This window comes from Mustela lutreola, chromosome 8, assembly GCF_030435805.1.
Source record: "Mustela lutreola isolate mMusLut2 chromosome 8, mMusLut2.pri, whole genome shotgun sequence".
NCBI classification, from domain to species: Eukaryota; Metazoa; Chordata; class Mammalia; order Carnivora; family Mustelidae; genus Mustela; species Mustela lutreola.
The window spans coordinates 108,648,007-108,664,410 of NC_081297.1; the positions used below are offsets into that span (position 1 = coordinate 108,648,007).

At 37.5% G+C, this 16,404-nt stretch overlaps 1 protein-coding gene across 1 annotated transcript in view; it reads left to right on the plus strand.

Annotated features, from left to right (window-relative positions):
- Positions 1 to 2,376: 2,376 nt before the first annotated feature.
- The window catches only part of GLIPR1L1 (GLIPR1 like 1), a 32,806-nt gene continuing 18,778 nt past the window's right edge, over positions 2,377 to 16,404 (plus strand). Inside the window, exon 1 of the mRNA XM_059183633.1 lies at positions 2,377 to 2,701. Coding sequence (XP_059039616.1) covers positions 2,525 to 2,701 — 177 coding nt within the window. The 5' untranslated portion in view covers positions 2,377 to 2,524. The remainder of the gene's footprint in view (positions 2,702 to 16,404) is intronic.

Sequence of the window (16,404 nt, forward strand, 5' to 3'; positions counted from 1 at the left end):
TCCGGGGATTGAGCCCCACATCAGGCTCTCTGCTTGCTGGGGAGCCTGCTTCCTCCTCTCTCTCTCTACCTGCCTCTCTGTCTACTTGAGATCTCTCTCTGTGTCAAATAAAATCTTTAAGAAAGGAAAAAAAAAACAACAACCAAAGTCAAAATTATTCCATATTTCTACTCTTCCCCGGAAATCCAAGGACCTTAGAATAGTTCAACTATAATCACTAAGCTCTCCCATCTTCCACATGATTTTGCCAAGTATTATAGTTCCAACCTGTATTTAAACCCCTTCTTCCTTGAACACTCTTTCTCCAGTAGCCACATACTTCCTTCTTGCATCCCCTTCAAGTATTTGCTAAAAAATCACCTTCTCAAAGACACCCACACTGATCACCCTATTTGAAATCACAGTCTGCCACCCTCACCTCCACACCCACGCCAGGGCTCCCAAACTCCTTAGCCTGATTTATTTTTCCCATAAATATTATCAGTTTATCATGCTATAGAATTTATTTATCGTGTTTACCATTTTTCCTCTCTCTCCTTTCACTAGAATCCCAGAAAGGCAGATTGCTTTGTTTTATTTCTTATGGTAGTAATCCCAAGCATCAGGAAAAATGCCTAAAACATACCAGACACTCAAAGTATTTAAGTGTGCTAAAGATTATGTACAGTCACTCTGACTGCTGTCTTGAGAATAAATTATAGGAGGTTAGGAGCAGGAGCAGGAAACTCACCAGGAAGCTATTGCAATTAGCCATGAAATCAAGGAGTGCCATTTCAAATGCTGAACAGTGGTCATGTTCTGAAAATGTAAAGACAAAGACAACAGAATTTGCAAAGGGACCAAAGTCTCCAAAGTTCAAGGATTGAGCAATCAAAAGGATGAAGCTGTCATTAACTGAGATAGGGAAATTGTGGAAGGATCCAGATCGGGGTGTGGGACATGAAAACCTCAGTTTGGACTGTGTAAGTAATGTTAAAGTAGCATATATTATAATTCTCCATCAGCAGAGGCAGACAAATATTTTCTCCACTACTCAATAGAATTTCCATTAGGATCCTTGTATTTTCCCCCCATTTTGTAATTTAATTTTCTGCTTTCTTTTTTTTTTTTTTTTAAGATTTTGTTTTTCAGTAATCTTTACACCCAACATTGGGCTTGAACTCACCAGCCCAAGATCAAGAGGCACATGTTCTACTGACTGAGACAGTGATGCACCCCCTAATTTTCCACTTTCTATTTAAAAATGGTACCTAGTTGCACCAAAGTTGATTTTTAGTAGCAAGATTTATTGACTAGGCTATTCAGTTGATATAAATAAGTATTTTTACTTAAATTAAATGGCATTGTAAACAACCTTAAATCGTCAAATAAAAGTATTTATTTGAAACACAGAAATACTGGAAAATATCATTTAATGTCCCACAAAAAATGCTGGTTTATTATTGTTAGGTCCATAATCAAAGGAGCGAGACTGACGCAAAGCTTAGGTCAAGCAAAGCTTTATTTCACGCCAAGCATCGAGAATCAAACTGACCATTCGGGGCCACCTCTTACAGAAAGAGGACCCTGTTGGGGCGGGGGGGAGGGAGGCAGGGTCAGTTTATGTTTTACTGTATAGACAACAAAATGGCTGTTCAACCAGAGATGAAGCCGCTCTGGCTAAAATAGGCCCTTACATTATTAAATAACAACTGTTATAATGGATATAAAATATTAAACCAAATGAAGTTGGTTTGTATTGCAATGTAGGTAAAATAAGATCAAATGTACTCTGCTTTAGTCTTTAGAATGTACACTAAACTGATCCTTTCTCAGAAGTTTACTTGGTTATAACCAAACCTTAGGTTTGTTCCAAGTTCATATATCAACTATGAAATTTTGTCCAGAGGAGCTACTTGGCTACCCTCTCTATTTTTATCTTTCTAGGCAATCTGTCTCCAAATGAGAAAACAAACACAAACTATTAAATTATTGTTCGGCAAAGTAATAATCACACTATGTGGAATATACAAAATGCCTGCTCTTGCTTTATTACCAGTTTCTGGAGATATGGGCAGTATGATGCTGTAGTTTATTTAAAACAATAAAACTATATATTCAGTCTGTGTAACTAATATATAGAGTTTTGTACAGGCCTGGTCCGTTTTCAGCATCTAAGATATGTTGCTTTTTTACGTAACACTGTGCCCTGCGTCTGATTTGGATAGCAATTTAGGAGCCCACCGCAGTGATTCTGGATTGGGTCGGCAGAAAGCGCCCTGGATGGTTAAAACTGCACCAGAGGGCGACTCACGTTTTTCTGAAGCCCAGGGCTTTGTGATGGGATAATCCTACTCTTTGTATTGCCTAGGTTCTGGCCCCGCCCTCTCGGGGCAACCTGCAGAGCATCAGCGCCCTGAGCTTGCTGAGCTTGAGCTTGTGCAGGAGGATGGAGCCTGTAGAGAGCGTGGTCCCCAGGGGCCAGGGATGACGGCTGGCCTGGCGGTTACTGTCCACACATTCAGAGCATCCTTTGCATCTCACCATGGTTCTGAGAGAAAAACTGAGTTGCTTGTGGACTTTAGGTCTCTGTCTGGTAGCCAGCAAATCGTCTGCTAAAGTCCCTGCTATCACAGACCAGCATTTCCAAGACCAGTGCGTGGACTCTCATAACGAGCTGCGAGGCAAAGTGTGGCCCCCCGCGGCTGACATGAAACACATGGTGAGAAAGAACGGGTCTGGGATTTTTTTTCTCTGGTTCATCGTAAGGTATCTCTGGGCGATAAATCTGATGGATTCATTTATATGAATTATAAATGAATTCATTAGCTGGGCTATCCTCCCGGATAGTGATAGGAGTGGACGAGAAAGGAAAACCTGAAGCTGTCTATTGCCAAAGCTTAGCCTCCTTTGGGGCCGGGGGTGGGGGGAGAAGGATGGAGGTGGGGGAATGGTCCGGGAAGGGTGGTGTCTGGGAGCTGCTTGGATTTCATCACTAAGGCTTAATAAATGTACTTTGCAATTTCTCACAACTTTCCAGAACTCGCCCCCATATTTTGGCTAGCACTTCCCAAGCCACAAAACCAAGATACTTCGTATAAAAGAAATAGCACAGTGATGGAGATTCTCTTGTCCACTTACCTGTTTTTACATTTTATAAACTCTAGGTTGTTGAAACAGTACTACATGTATAGTATTCATTTTTAAGAAATATTCTGCAAGGATGTAAATAATGAAATCAACACTTGAATAATATCAGATTGTCATTTCCATGAAAAATAATAAATATGTGAAGTTCAATTCCAAAAACATTGAACTGATGGTGTCTTTTGCAGACTTCCATCATATAGACATTAAGCCAAAAAGAGTACTCTACTGAAGTATGACCATGAAAACACTGGACTATTAAAATAATCCATAGAATTCATAATTTTTAAATAAATGCTTGACTATAAATTTTATCACAAGAAATTTCCCATGCATTTTTTCTGGCTTGTAGATATATCATTATGAAATTATGAACATAAATGTTGATAGCATAGTTTTGTTTATGTCCTATGCAGATGTTGCTACATTGTAAAACATATCTATTTCAGCTTTCTTCCTCTCTATCCAACAGAAAATAAAATGGAAGTATTATAAAATCACAACCCCGGCACTAAAGTTCAAAACTCCACTCTTCTGCTACATGGGAAAGCATATTTTGAGGGGAAAGAGATTTCAACAATGTTTGGGAAACACTGGATTAAACAAAAATAAACTAATCTCTTTAATGCAGAATTGTTAAAATATTTTAATATGTAATATGTACTTTAAACTCCAATAGGTCAACGTGGTCATTGACATGGATTTGCTATACAACAGTTTCTCTATATTTATTTGAATATCTTTTTTAAGGACTATCTTATGTCATTAAAATGCTATTTAAATATATGTACCCATATATTTGTGTGTATATGTAAATATATACATCCTATATATGTATGTAAATATTCACACATGTACATATGCATATATGTGTGTAAATACATATACACATTCTGTGTAAACACCTATAGATGCTATGTTCTTCAAAGGAAGCAATAAAAGGATATACATAATACTAATTTAAATTTAAATAACTAGCTGAAGGAGAGTGAAGAAAAGACCAGGGTGGAGAAGACATGAATGGAAACAATCCTTGTTTGCATTTACCTTGTTTTATGTTTGTAAATGTGTAGAAGCTTTTGTTATTTTTGTCCTTTAAATTTTCTGGTGCTCCTCATTTCTTTGTGCATATCCATATTTCCACCTGGTATCATTTTCCTTCTGCCTAAATGACTAACTTATACTTTAGTCTGTTGGTTTTAATCCTAGCAATTTTGTATATTATAAAAATCTTTGTTTCTCCTTATTCTTTTCTCTATCATGTAATTTTATTAACTGTATATTTTTTCCAGTTGAACTGAAAAATAATTGACATACATCATGGTATAAATTTAAGGCATACAGCATGAGGGTTTGCTTTACCTACATTGTGAAATGATTGTCACAGTAGGTTCAGGTAACGTCCATCTTCTCATATAAACAGCTACCAAAAGAAAAGAATGAAAAAAGAATAAAAATTTCTCCTTGTGGGGGCGCCTGGGTGGCTCAGTGGGTTAAAGCCTCTGCCTTCCGCTCGGGTCATGATCCCAGGGTCCTGGGATGGAGGCTCTGCTCAGCGGGGAGCCTGCTTCCTCCTCTCTCTCTGTCTGCCTCTCTGCCTACTTGTGAGCTCTGTCTGTCAAATAAATAAATTAAATATTTAAAAAAAAATTCTCCTTGTGATGAGAACTTCTAGAATTTACTCCATTAACAACTTTACTATATACCATATAGCAGGGTTAGTCATAATCATCATTGATGTGATGTGGGTCAAGAAGGAATGATCAAGAAAGAAATCTTGAAATATTTTCAGTGCAAAAAGGAATTTTTATTAAAGAGCAGGCCAGACCCATGGACAGAAGAAGCTGCACTGGGATTGTGAGGAGCAATAAATTATATATTTCTAAAGGGCAGGGGGAGGGCTAAAGACAACAGAAGTTTCCACTAGGGTTTGCATATGTTAAAGAGGATTTACAGGATCCTGGAGGTCTGGCTATTGCCAAGTTAAAGTTACTTTTTGCCTCCCTCAAAGCATGACCATTAAAACTGTTGTGAGTGAGGGACGCCTGGGTGGCTCAGTTGGTTAAGCAGCTGCCTTCGCTCAGGTCATGATCCCAGCGTCCTGGGATTGAGTCCCACATCTGGCTCCTTGCTCGGCGGGGAGCCTGCTTCTCCCTCTGCCTCTGCCTGCCATTCTGTCTGCCTGTGCTTGCTCTCTCCCCCTCTCTCTCTGATAAATAAATAAAATCTTAAAAAAAAAAAAAAACAAACTGTTGTGAGTGGGGCACCTGAGTGGCTCAGTCTTCTGCCTTCTCTTCAAGTCGTGATCTCAGGGTCATGGGATTGAGCCCCAGGTAGCAGCTCCTTGATCTTCAGGGAGCCTGCTTCTGCCTCTGCCTCTGTTCCTCCCCCAGCTTGTGTGCTCTCTCTCTCTCTCTCTCTCAAATAAATAAAATCTTTAAAAAACAATAAACATAAAACAGTTGAGAGTTTTTTTGAGGAGTGTCATACTCTGTCTCAAATATTCATCAATGGGCTGCAGATTGTATGGAAATTTAATTTTATCTGCATTTCTTTGGTGTTCATTCTCATCAACCATGTTGTACATTATATGGATAGCACTTAATTTATAACTGGAAATTTGTATCTTTAGATACCTTTCAATCTCCTTAATTTTTGCTAGATATTATCATTATGTGTAGAATTCTAAACTGAACTTTAAAAATGTTACCACAGGGTCTTCTATCTTCTCATACATTATTTGTGATGAGAAATCTGCTGGACCATTTTCTTGGTTCCTATGTATATCATATGCATTTTTCCTTTGGTGGCTTTTAAGAATTTCTCTTTATCCTTGATTTGGAGCAATATGATGTGCCCCGGTATCACATTGTTCATGTTTCCTGGGGTCCACTGAATTTTTTAGAATCTGCAGATTTTAACCAAAAGAGAAAAATTTGAGCTGTTTTCTACTAAAATATTAGAGACATGTACATTATACCGTTTGAAGTTTTCCACAGTTCACGGATGCTCTTTTCATTATTTTTTTTTCTCAGTCTTGCTTTCCCCACTAATTTTTTTTTTATTTTTTATAAACATCTATTTTTATCCCCAGGGGTACAGGTCTGTGAAACACCAGGTTTACACACTTCACAGCACTCACCAAAGCACATACTCTCCCCAATGTCCATAATCCCACCCCCTTCTCCCAAACCCCCTCCCCGCAGCAACCCTCAGTTTGTTTTGTGAGATCAAGAGTCACTTATGGTTTGTCTCCCTCCCAATCCCATCTTGTTTCATTTATTCTTCTCCTACCCACTTAAACCCCCATGTTGCATCACCACTTCCTCATATCAGGGAGATCATATGATAGTTGTCTTTCTCTGTTCCCCACTAATTTTAACATCTGTGTCAGTCCTGGTTTGATTTTCATTAATTGATTTTTCTTCTCATTTGAAGTTGGTTGTATTTTCTTGCATCTCTGTATGCAGATAATTTCTTCTTTTCTTTTTTTTTTAAGATTTTATTTATTTATTTGACAGACAGAGATCATAAGTAGGCAGAGAGACAGGTGCGGGGGAGCAGGCTCCCTGCTGAGCAGAGAGCCCGCTGCAGGGACTGGATCCCAGGACCCTGGGATCATAACCTGAGCCAAAGGCAGAGGCTTAACCCACTAAGCCACGCAGGTGCAGGTGCTCCTGCAGATAATTTCTCATCAGATGCCAGATACTGCTAATTTTACTTTGTTTAGTGATGGTTATTTTTCTTTTTCTGTAAATACTCTGGACTTTTTTCCTGTCATATATTCATGTTACCTGGCATTTTGATCCATTCAAGTCTTTTTTTTAACATTTGTTGGGCAGGAAAAAATCAATCGTTTAGGGTACGAATAAATATCTCCCACACTGAAGCCAAGTTCTTTCTGAGTGCTCTACACAATTCCCAAAATTATGAGGTTTCCCGTCTGGCTATTGAAAAGAGGCACTATTCCCAAGATTGAGTGAGCATTAGGTAATATTTCTCTTGCCTTTTTGAGCAATTTCCCTGACCATGGATAGGTTCCTCAAATATATGGGCTTATCAGTTCTCTGCTAAATACTCAAGCAGGACCCTCTGAACATCTTTGGAATTCTCTCTCCCATGCAGGTCTCTCTTTCCTGGTAATTCTTTATGGCCTGAAAATTCTCTCACAGCACTAACATGAGGATTATTTTTTTAGTTTCCCTACTCTCAGGGAGCACTGGCTTTTTTTGCCTGGTGTTATGCCTGCTGACATCTGCTTTTGCACATAGTTTTTTTCAAGTGGGAAGGTAAATCTGGTATTGGCGACTCTATCCTGCAGAAACAGAAGTATTAACTGTGGACTAAATCTTCAACAGGAGATTCTCCTGTCTTCTACTACTGATTACCCAGAAAAATTAAGCACTTCATTTCTCATGTCAATTTCTATATTTATCAGGGGACACCTGGCTGGCTCAGTTGGTAGAACATGTGGCTGTTAATCTTGGGGTTATTAGTTCAAGCCCCACATTGGATACAGAGATTATTACTTAAACTTAAAAAAAATTTTTTTTCTATATTTATCAGAAAATAGTAGATATGATGTTATGCTAACAAATAAACCCTGAAAGTTTGCAGGCCTTTTTTTTTTTTTTACTTTCTTATTGATATATAACATTGTATTAAAGTGTACAACATGATTTGATATATGAATATATGGTGAAATGATTACAAGTTTAGTTAACGTCCATTACCTCACATTACAATTTCTTTTTCTTATGATCAGAATGTTTAAGATATAATTTCTTAGCATTTTTCAAATATATAATACAGTGTGGTTAGGTATAGTCACATCATTATGCTTTAACATACATCTCCAGAACCTACTTGCCTTAAACCTTGAAGTTCGCACGTTTTGACCTCCTTCACCAACTTCACCCAACCCCATCTCCACCAACCACCAATATGTTCTGTGTATCTATGAGGTTTTTTTATTTAGATTCCACATATAACTGAGGTCATATAGTATTTGTCTTTCACTATCTGACTCATTTCACTTAGCATTAATCTTTAAAGAATACAGGTTTAGTATATCCCTCACATAAAGTCCAATACTGGTTGGACCATTCTTCACTCCCCCTCTTCTTCATGCAGTGCCATAAGCTGTTTATATCTTGGTTCCATCATGCCAACACATGTTTTTCAGAGTCACCATTGAGAAAGCTAGAAAATTATGTAGGTATTTGTATATCAGACCTGAAGGTGATACATGTCGTTCCACTCCTACCCCTCTGGCCAGAATTAGTCTGATAACCCTAACATGGTTGCATTAAATGTCTCAAGCACAGATTGCTTTTATGGTCATCAGATACTTATTTATTTATTTATTTATCCTTCGCTCCCAGAAACAGAACAATTCTAGGCCTTCGCTAAAGGATAAAGTCCAATATCTTGTTCAGTTACTAAAGCAAAGCCTTAATATCTCTGAATGGTAGGCAAAACCCAACAAGGTTGGTTGTGGATACTCTTGGCCTAGTGACTATGTCTGTCCTCCACACAAAGAATATTCAATAGCAACACAAGACAAGACCACTGCACCAAACACATCTATTCAGAATGTGGGAGAATGGGAGCCACACAGTAATCATTGGTTCAGAATGATTCTGCAATCTTTAGATAGAAGAGGGTATGAAGACCTACTATACTGGGGTCCAGATTTTTTTTTTTTTTTTTTTTTTTGATTGGAGGAGGCAGGAGTTCCCTTGTTCGTTATTTTCTGTGGTACCTAGCTTCTCCCTCTAAATTGTTCTTCATCTGTCATCCTCCTTGGCCAACTTGAATTGGGCATGGGAAAATATGCCATCTTTGAGCCAGAGCCTTTTCATGTTGCTTTCTGCCCATGGTCATTTAAAGTACCCAATATTCACAGGTTTTTTTTTTTTTTTATAACAGGTTTCCAGTATCTTTGGAAATATATCTGTCTCAAAAACTCTGAAGGTCTGGGGTGCCTGGGTGGCTCAGTGGGTTAAGGCCTCTGCCTTCAGCTCAGGTCATGATCCCAGGGTCCGGGGATCGAGCCCCGCATCGGGCTCTCTGCTCCGTGGGAAGCCTGCTTTCTCCTCTCTCTCTGCCTGCTTGTGATCTCTGTCTGTCAAATAAATAAATAAAATCTTAAAAGAAAAACAAACCTCTCAAGGTCTTTCATCTGTATGTCTCCAGCCAGTTCCAAATACCAATACCCACACTTAGAGACCAGTTAGAGAAATTTTCAAGTCTTTTCTTAGTTTTCCTTAACGTGGTGCTTTTCTTGCTCAGCTTAATGCCAGTTTTCTTGAAACATGAGTTTTGGGGAAATGGACACACTAATCTGTTCTTTTGCTGTCCACTTTTTAATCAATTAAGAAGATTTCCTTGGAGTCCTATACTTCATCTCTTTGTCCAGAGCTTTTCTAATCACATGAAAGATTTAGGACATGTGTCTCAAAGACTTTTTAATATATCATATCTTATTATATACTACATAGAAGCAGTTTCTTTTCCAAGTCTCAAAAGCCCCACATTTCTTTTTTTTTTTTTTTAAGACTTTATTTATTTATTTGAGAGATAAGGAGAGAGCACAAGCAGGGGAGCAGCAGGCAGAGGAAGAGGGAGATGAGACTCCTTGCTGAGCAGGGAGCCTGATGAGGGGCTCAATTCCAGAACCCTGGGAACATGACCTGAACTGAAGGCAGACACTTAACTGAGCTACCCAGGTGCCACAAAAGCCCCACATTTCTTGATTCTGGGTTTTATTTCTGCTTCCAAACTGGTATTATTTTACTCATAAAATAATTTTGTTGAACACACACTACAACCAACAAACATGATTGCTTTGTTTCCACTCTCTGCTTTGAGCTTCAAGTTCAATGGACTCATGGTCTCCCTCCTGAGTTATAGATCACATTTTTTCAGATCTTTTGGCCCTGAATCAGATGGATTCCTGCCCATGACATAAGCTGTGTCAGTGTTTGCCAGCTAACTATTAAATTCCCCATATGATTCAGACAAGCTTACCATCATTTGTGGGCAAAAGGAAGAATAAAAATGGAAGCCTACAGTCTCATTGTTTGCTCAATAATTAAATCTTTACTTAGTAAAAGATTGTGTGGTTTCAGGGATTTCACCTAACTTGTTCACATCTGGATTTGATCAGAATAATTTTGATCATTTTCACTGATGTTAGCAGTAACCAAATTTTCATTTCTTCTGAAATAATTAAAACTCTATTAAAATTAAAAGGCAAAGTTATAATGGGTGAATTACAATTTTAAGTATTTTTAAAAATATTTTTTAGTTTAAGTCTTCTTGTATATTTTCATAAGTAAAACATTATTTACCATTCTGGTGTTCATGTCCATCTAGTGATCATTTTATAATACATCATGTGTGTAGGGGGGAAGTAGGGTAATATGTGATGTCCTATAAAATCTGGGCCCAGAGCAGGGATCCTTCTTACCTAGGTCTCAGGGTGGTTTGAGTTTAGATTTTTATTATGGCTTCACTCTACTTCTAGCACTAAGTTTTATGAGGCTAGGTTAGGCTAGGCTGTGGTATAAAATAAATCCTGAAATGTCAGTGGCTTAACAAAGTTTAATTCTTTACTGGCACAGGTTGTAGAAAAGGTGAATTAGGATTCCACCTCTTTTGGAAGTACAAAGGGGGAGCTCCCTACCCCAGCTAGATCATTGACAGGCGGTATGACAAGAGTTCCCCAAAAAGGATAATTGCTTCACCAATTTGAAGAAAAAATATCTACTGATTCTCTTCGCTATTCTAAAGTAAGAGGTTTAGCATCATCTTATTTTCTTCTCATTTCTTCCCCATATTTTTATTGAATTAATATGACTTTTATATTCAGATTGCTGGATTTTGTTTTTTTTTTTTTAAGATTTTATTTATTTATTTTGACAGACAGAGATCACAAGTAGCAGAGAGGCAGGCAGAGAGAGGAGGAAGCAGGCTCCATGCTGAGCTGAGAGCAGGATGTGGGGCTCAATCCCAGGACCCGGGATCATGACCTGAGCCAAAGGCAGAGGCTTTAACCCACTAAGCCACCCAGGCGCCCCCAGATTGCTGTTCTTAATTGCAAATGTTTGTTATGCTAGCTGTGACTAATAATAACACAAATAAATTTTAATGTAGCAAGTGTTGGTGTGGTTGTAGAGAAACTGGAAACACTGTTCACTGATGGTGGGTATGTAAAATTGTGCTGCAGCTATGGGAAGCAATATGGAGATTACCCAAGAAATTATATTAGAACTACCATAAAATCCAGAAATTCCACTTCTAGCTATATACCCCAAAAAACTGAAATCAGCATCTTGAAGAGATATCTACACTTTGATGTTCAGTGCAGCACTAGATACAGAAACAATCCAAGGATCCATCAACAAATGACTGGGGAAGGAAAATGTGGCATATACGTGCAATGGGATATTATTTAGCCTTAAGAAAAGGAAATTTTGCCATCTGTGAAATAAGTCAGTCACAGAAGGACAGATGCTGCTGCATGATTCCACATTTGAGATATCTAAAATAGTCAAATTCACAGAAGCAGAAAATTCAATAGTGCTTGTCAGGGGCTGGGAGGTGATACGGTAGGGGTATTGGGGAATGAGGAATTGTTACTCAAAGGGTATAAAGTTTCAGTTATGTAAGATGAATTAAGTTCTAGAGATCTGCTTTATAGAATAGTGCCTATAGTTTACAATATGGTATGGGGCACTTAAAATCTGTCAAGAAGGTAGATCTCATGTTAAATACTCTTAACACAAAAACAACACCAAGTGGACATAAGGAAATTCGAGGAGGTGTTGGTCATATCTATTACCTGGATTATGGTGATGGTATCATGGGTGTTTGCATATGTCCAAACTCATCAAACTGTACACATTAAATATGTAAAGTTCTTTCTATATCAATGATAACCTCAATAAATCTGATTTCAGTATTATTTTTGTTATTCGCATCATTTCTTATAATCCTTTCAGGAATTTTGAACATGGACAGTTATACTATTTTTATTACTCACCATCATTCTTTTTATATTATCCTTATAGAGCATAAATTCTGCAGTAGCATACTGACATATCCCAGCATCCTCCTGCCCTCAACCTTATGCACAATATACTGCTTCTTGCCTTACATAGCACGTAGAAGCATCATGATTATATAAGGATTTTTTTTTAAGATAGTGCAAAAACTCTCAATCACATGAAACCATTACAATTCTCCTTGTTTTTAGTTTATATTTTGAAGAATTTCTTAGTAGGTTTTCTTATTCCTCCTCATATAGAGGAGCTTTGGTGATATGGGTGTAATTCATAATATAAGGATTTTTTTATCAGAAATGCTTGCATAGGGGCACCTGGGTGGCTCAGTGGGTTAAAGTCTCTGCCTTCGATTCAGGTCATGACCCCAGGGTCCTGGGATAGAGCCCCACATTGGGCTCTCTGCTCAACAGGGATCCTCTTCCTCCTCTCTCTCTGCCTGCCTCTCTGCCTACTTGTGATCTCTGTCTGTCAAATAAATAAACAAAATCTTTTTAAAAAAATATTTGCAGAGTGTACTGGAGGTTAGGTCAGGCAGAAGACAAGTGATTGGGTTCTTTAAAAGTTAAGTCTATAAGAATATCAAATTCTTCTATTAACAAGTTAAGGCAGAATATTACTCAATAAAATTTTTCCTGAACTGCTAAAGACTTAATAGCAATTAAGTGTTAGGTGAACGTATTGCCAGATCTAAGGGGATATTAGAATACTTTTTTCTAGAAAGATGTTTAATTTTGTTATTCAATTAGGGGGAAAATGAGCTTTATATAGTCCCTCGCATTCTAAAATGCAAATAGATTTTTTAAATTATACATACACCTAGATAATTGTACATATCATGTGTGTTTGAACTGGCTTGAAATACATGTTTTAAATGCATATAATTCCTTAGCCATCAGGTATTAATTCCTACTATTTTAAAGCCACTCTGTTTACCATTTGTAATATTAAGACTAAGTCTTAATTAGAATGAGAGTAATTTTCTCTTGTACCATACTTTGGAGAAGGGTTGATTTGGTACAAGCTATTCTACATGAAAACTATGTTTTGTTTTGTTTTATGATATTAGTCACAATACAGTACCTTATTAGTTTTTGATGTTGTGTTCCATGACTCATTATTTGCATATAACACCCTGTGCTCATTACAACACGTGCCCTCCTTAATACCTATCACTGGGCTAATACATTCCCTCATCCTCCTCCCAATTAGAACTATGTTTTAACTAATATACATATTTTTAATATATATCAGATTTAAGGGTGCCTGGGTGCTCAGTTGTTTAAGTGTCTGACTTTTGGTTTCAGCTCAAGTCATGATCTCAGGTCATGTGATGGAGCCTTGCATTGGGCTTCACTCTGAGCATGGAGTCAGCTTGAGACTCTCTCCCCCTCTGCCTGCCCCCCACTTTGAGATTTAAGCTGTTTTTTTTTTTTTTTCTTTTAAAACGAAGAAACCTTCCAATGATTCAGATGAAAGACTAGGATTCTTACAGGTATTAAGGGGAGTTGGGAAAAAAACAACAAGTTCAATGTCATCAAATTTTTCATCTAAATCCACAGAAGCCCAACAGAAGTAGCACATTTTCAATTTTAATTTCAAAGAATAATCAACCAAAAATCCTACTCAAAGAAAATATACTTCAGGGATTATGATGAAATTAAATTTTAGTTGAATCTTTAAATTCAACTAAAATAAGTTGTCATGGGGCGCCTGGGTGGCTCAGTGGGTTAAAGCCTCTGCCTTCGGCTTGGGTCATAATCTCAGGGTCCTGGGATTGAGCCCCATATTGGGTTCTCTGCTCATCAGGGAATCTGCTTCCCCCCCCCCCTCTCTGCCTGCCTCTCTGCCTACTTGTGATCTTGGTCTGTAAATAAATAAAATCTTTTAAAAAATAAAATAAGTTGTCATAAGCAGGCCTACTCTAAAAGATAGCTAAGAAAAGTTCTTCAAACACTAAGGCAATGATGGAACAAGACTCTCAGAATATCAGGGATGAAGAAAGAACAAGGCAAAAGGTAAAAATATGGGTAAATACAGGGGCACCTGGGTGGGCCAGTGGTTTAAGCTTCTGCTTTCAGCTCAGGTCATGATCTCAGGATCCTGGGATCAAGCCCCACATCAGGTGCTCTGCTCAGGGGAAGCCTGCTTCCCCCTCTCTCTCTGCCTGCTTCTCTGCCTACTTGTGATCTCTCTCCCTCTCTCTGTCAAATAAATAACTAAAATCTTTTTTAAAAAATATATGGGTAAATATAACAAAATGTTCTTCCATTATGTTTTCTAAATTATGTCAAATTTTTTATTTTATAATATTGTTTGACATGGTTCTTAATATATGTATAAGAAATATTTAGAGTAATTAATGTTGGTGGCGTGAGTGGTAAAGGAACATAGATGGAAGTAATATTTCTATACTTTAGTCAAACTGGTAAAATGCTGACACCAGTAGTTTGCAACAAGTTACATAAATTATGTACTATGTATAGCAACCACTAAAACACACACACACACACACACAAAACACTATGGATAAATCAAAGTAAAATCCTAAATAGTGTTCAAGAAGTTCGCAGGAAGGCAGGAAAAGTGAAATAGGAATGAAAAACAGAGAGAGAGGGGGCCTGGGTGGCTCAGTTGGTTAAGCAACTGCCTTCAGCTCGGGGCATGCTGCTGGAGTCCAGGATAGAGTCCTACATCAGGCTCCCTGCTCAGCAGGGAGTCTGTTTCTCCTGCTGACCTCTCTCCTCTCATGCTCTCTCTCTCTCCAATTCTCTCTCTCTCTCTCTCTCAAATGAATAAATAAAATCTTTAAAAAAAAAGAAAAAAGGGATAATAAAAATAAGCAATAAAATGGTAGGATTTTGCTTTAACCTATCAATAAGTACATTAAACGTAAATGGTATAAATCACATCAATTTAAAAACAATATCAGAATAGATGCTCCAGTGTGGCTCAGTGGGTTAAAGCCTCTGCCTTCAGCTCAGGTCATGATCCCAGGGTCCTGGGATTGAGCCCCACACCAGGCTCTCTCTTCAGCAGGGAGCCTGCTTTCCCCTCTCTCTCTGCCTACTTCTCTGCCTACTTGTGATCTGTCTGTCAAATAAATAAAATCTTAAAAAAAAAATCAGAATGAATTTAAAAGAAAAAAAAAGGGGGGGGGGAGCAAACAATATGCTATAACCAAGAAACTCACTTCAAATATAATGATACAGGTAGATTGAAAGCAAAAGGTTAGAGCTTTCTAACATGTCATACAAAAGTCAATCAAAAGAAAGCAGGAGTGGCTTTATTAATATCAGATACAGTAGATTTCAGAGCAAAGAAAAACAGAACAATATTACATAATGATACAACAATCAACCCATCAAAGAAATTTTAATAAAAAGATCATATGCCCCAAACAACAGACCTTTAGAATATAGGAAGGAAAACCAGTAGAACTGAAAGAAGAAATAAGTAAGTATTCAATTACAAAGGGATATTTCAACAGTCTGCTCAAGAAGCAGACAGAAAATCAGCAAGAAGAACTTAATACCATTGACCAACTAGAATCTACCTACATTTATGGAACACTCCACTCAGCAACTAAGTAATACACATTTTTATGAAGCGCCTGTGAAATATTAACCAAGATTGACCATATCTTGAACTATAAAATGAAAACAACAAATTTAAGACAACTCATACTTTATCAAACTCATACTCAATCAAACCAGAAATCTGTAGCACAGCAAAAATAAATTCTTTAAACACTTGAAAATTAAACACACTTATAAATAATCCATGGGTCAAAGAGGAAATCTCAAGGAAAATTTCAAAATATATACTGAAAATACAATATATACTCAAGAGGATGTAGAAAAACTATATCTGTCATACTTTGCTGGTGGGAATGTAAAATGTTGCAGCCACTCTAATTTGGTCCTTTTATTCTAAAAAACCACATGTACACTTACCATATGACACAACAATTATCTTCTTATAGCACTTTTTCTTTTTCCTTTTTTCCCAGAAAAAGGAAAACTTAACTGCTACACAAAAACCTGTTCACACATGTTCATTGCAGCTTTATTTGTAATAACCTAAACTGGTAAACATCAAAATTTCCGTCAATAGGTGAAGGTTAAACAAATTGTGGTATATCCATACTGTGAAATACCACTCAGCAATAAGAAGGAATAAAACTACAAAAACATGGAACATTATGGAC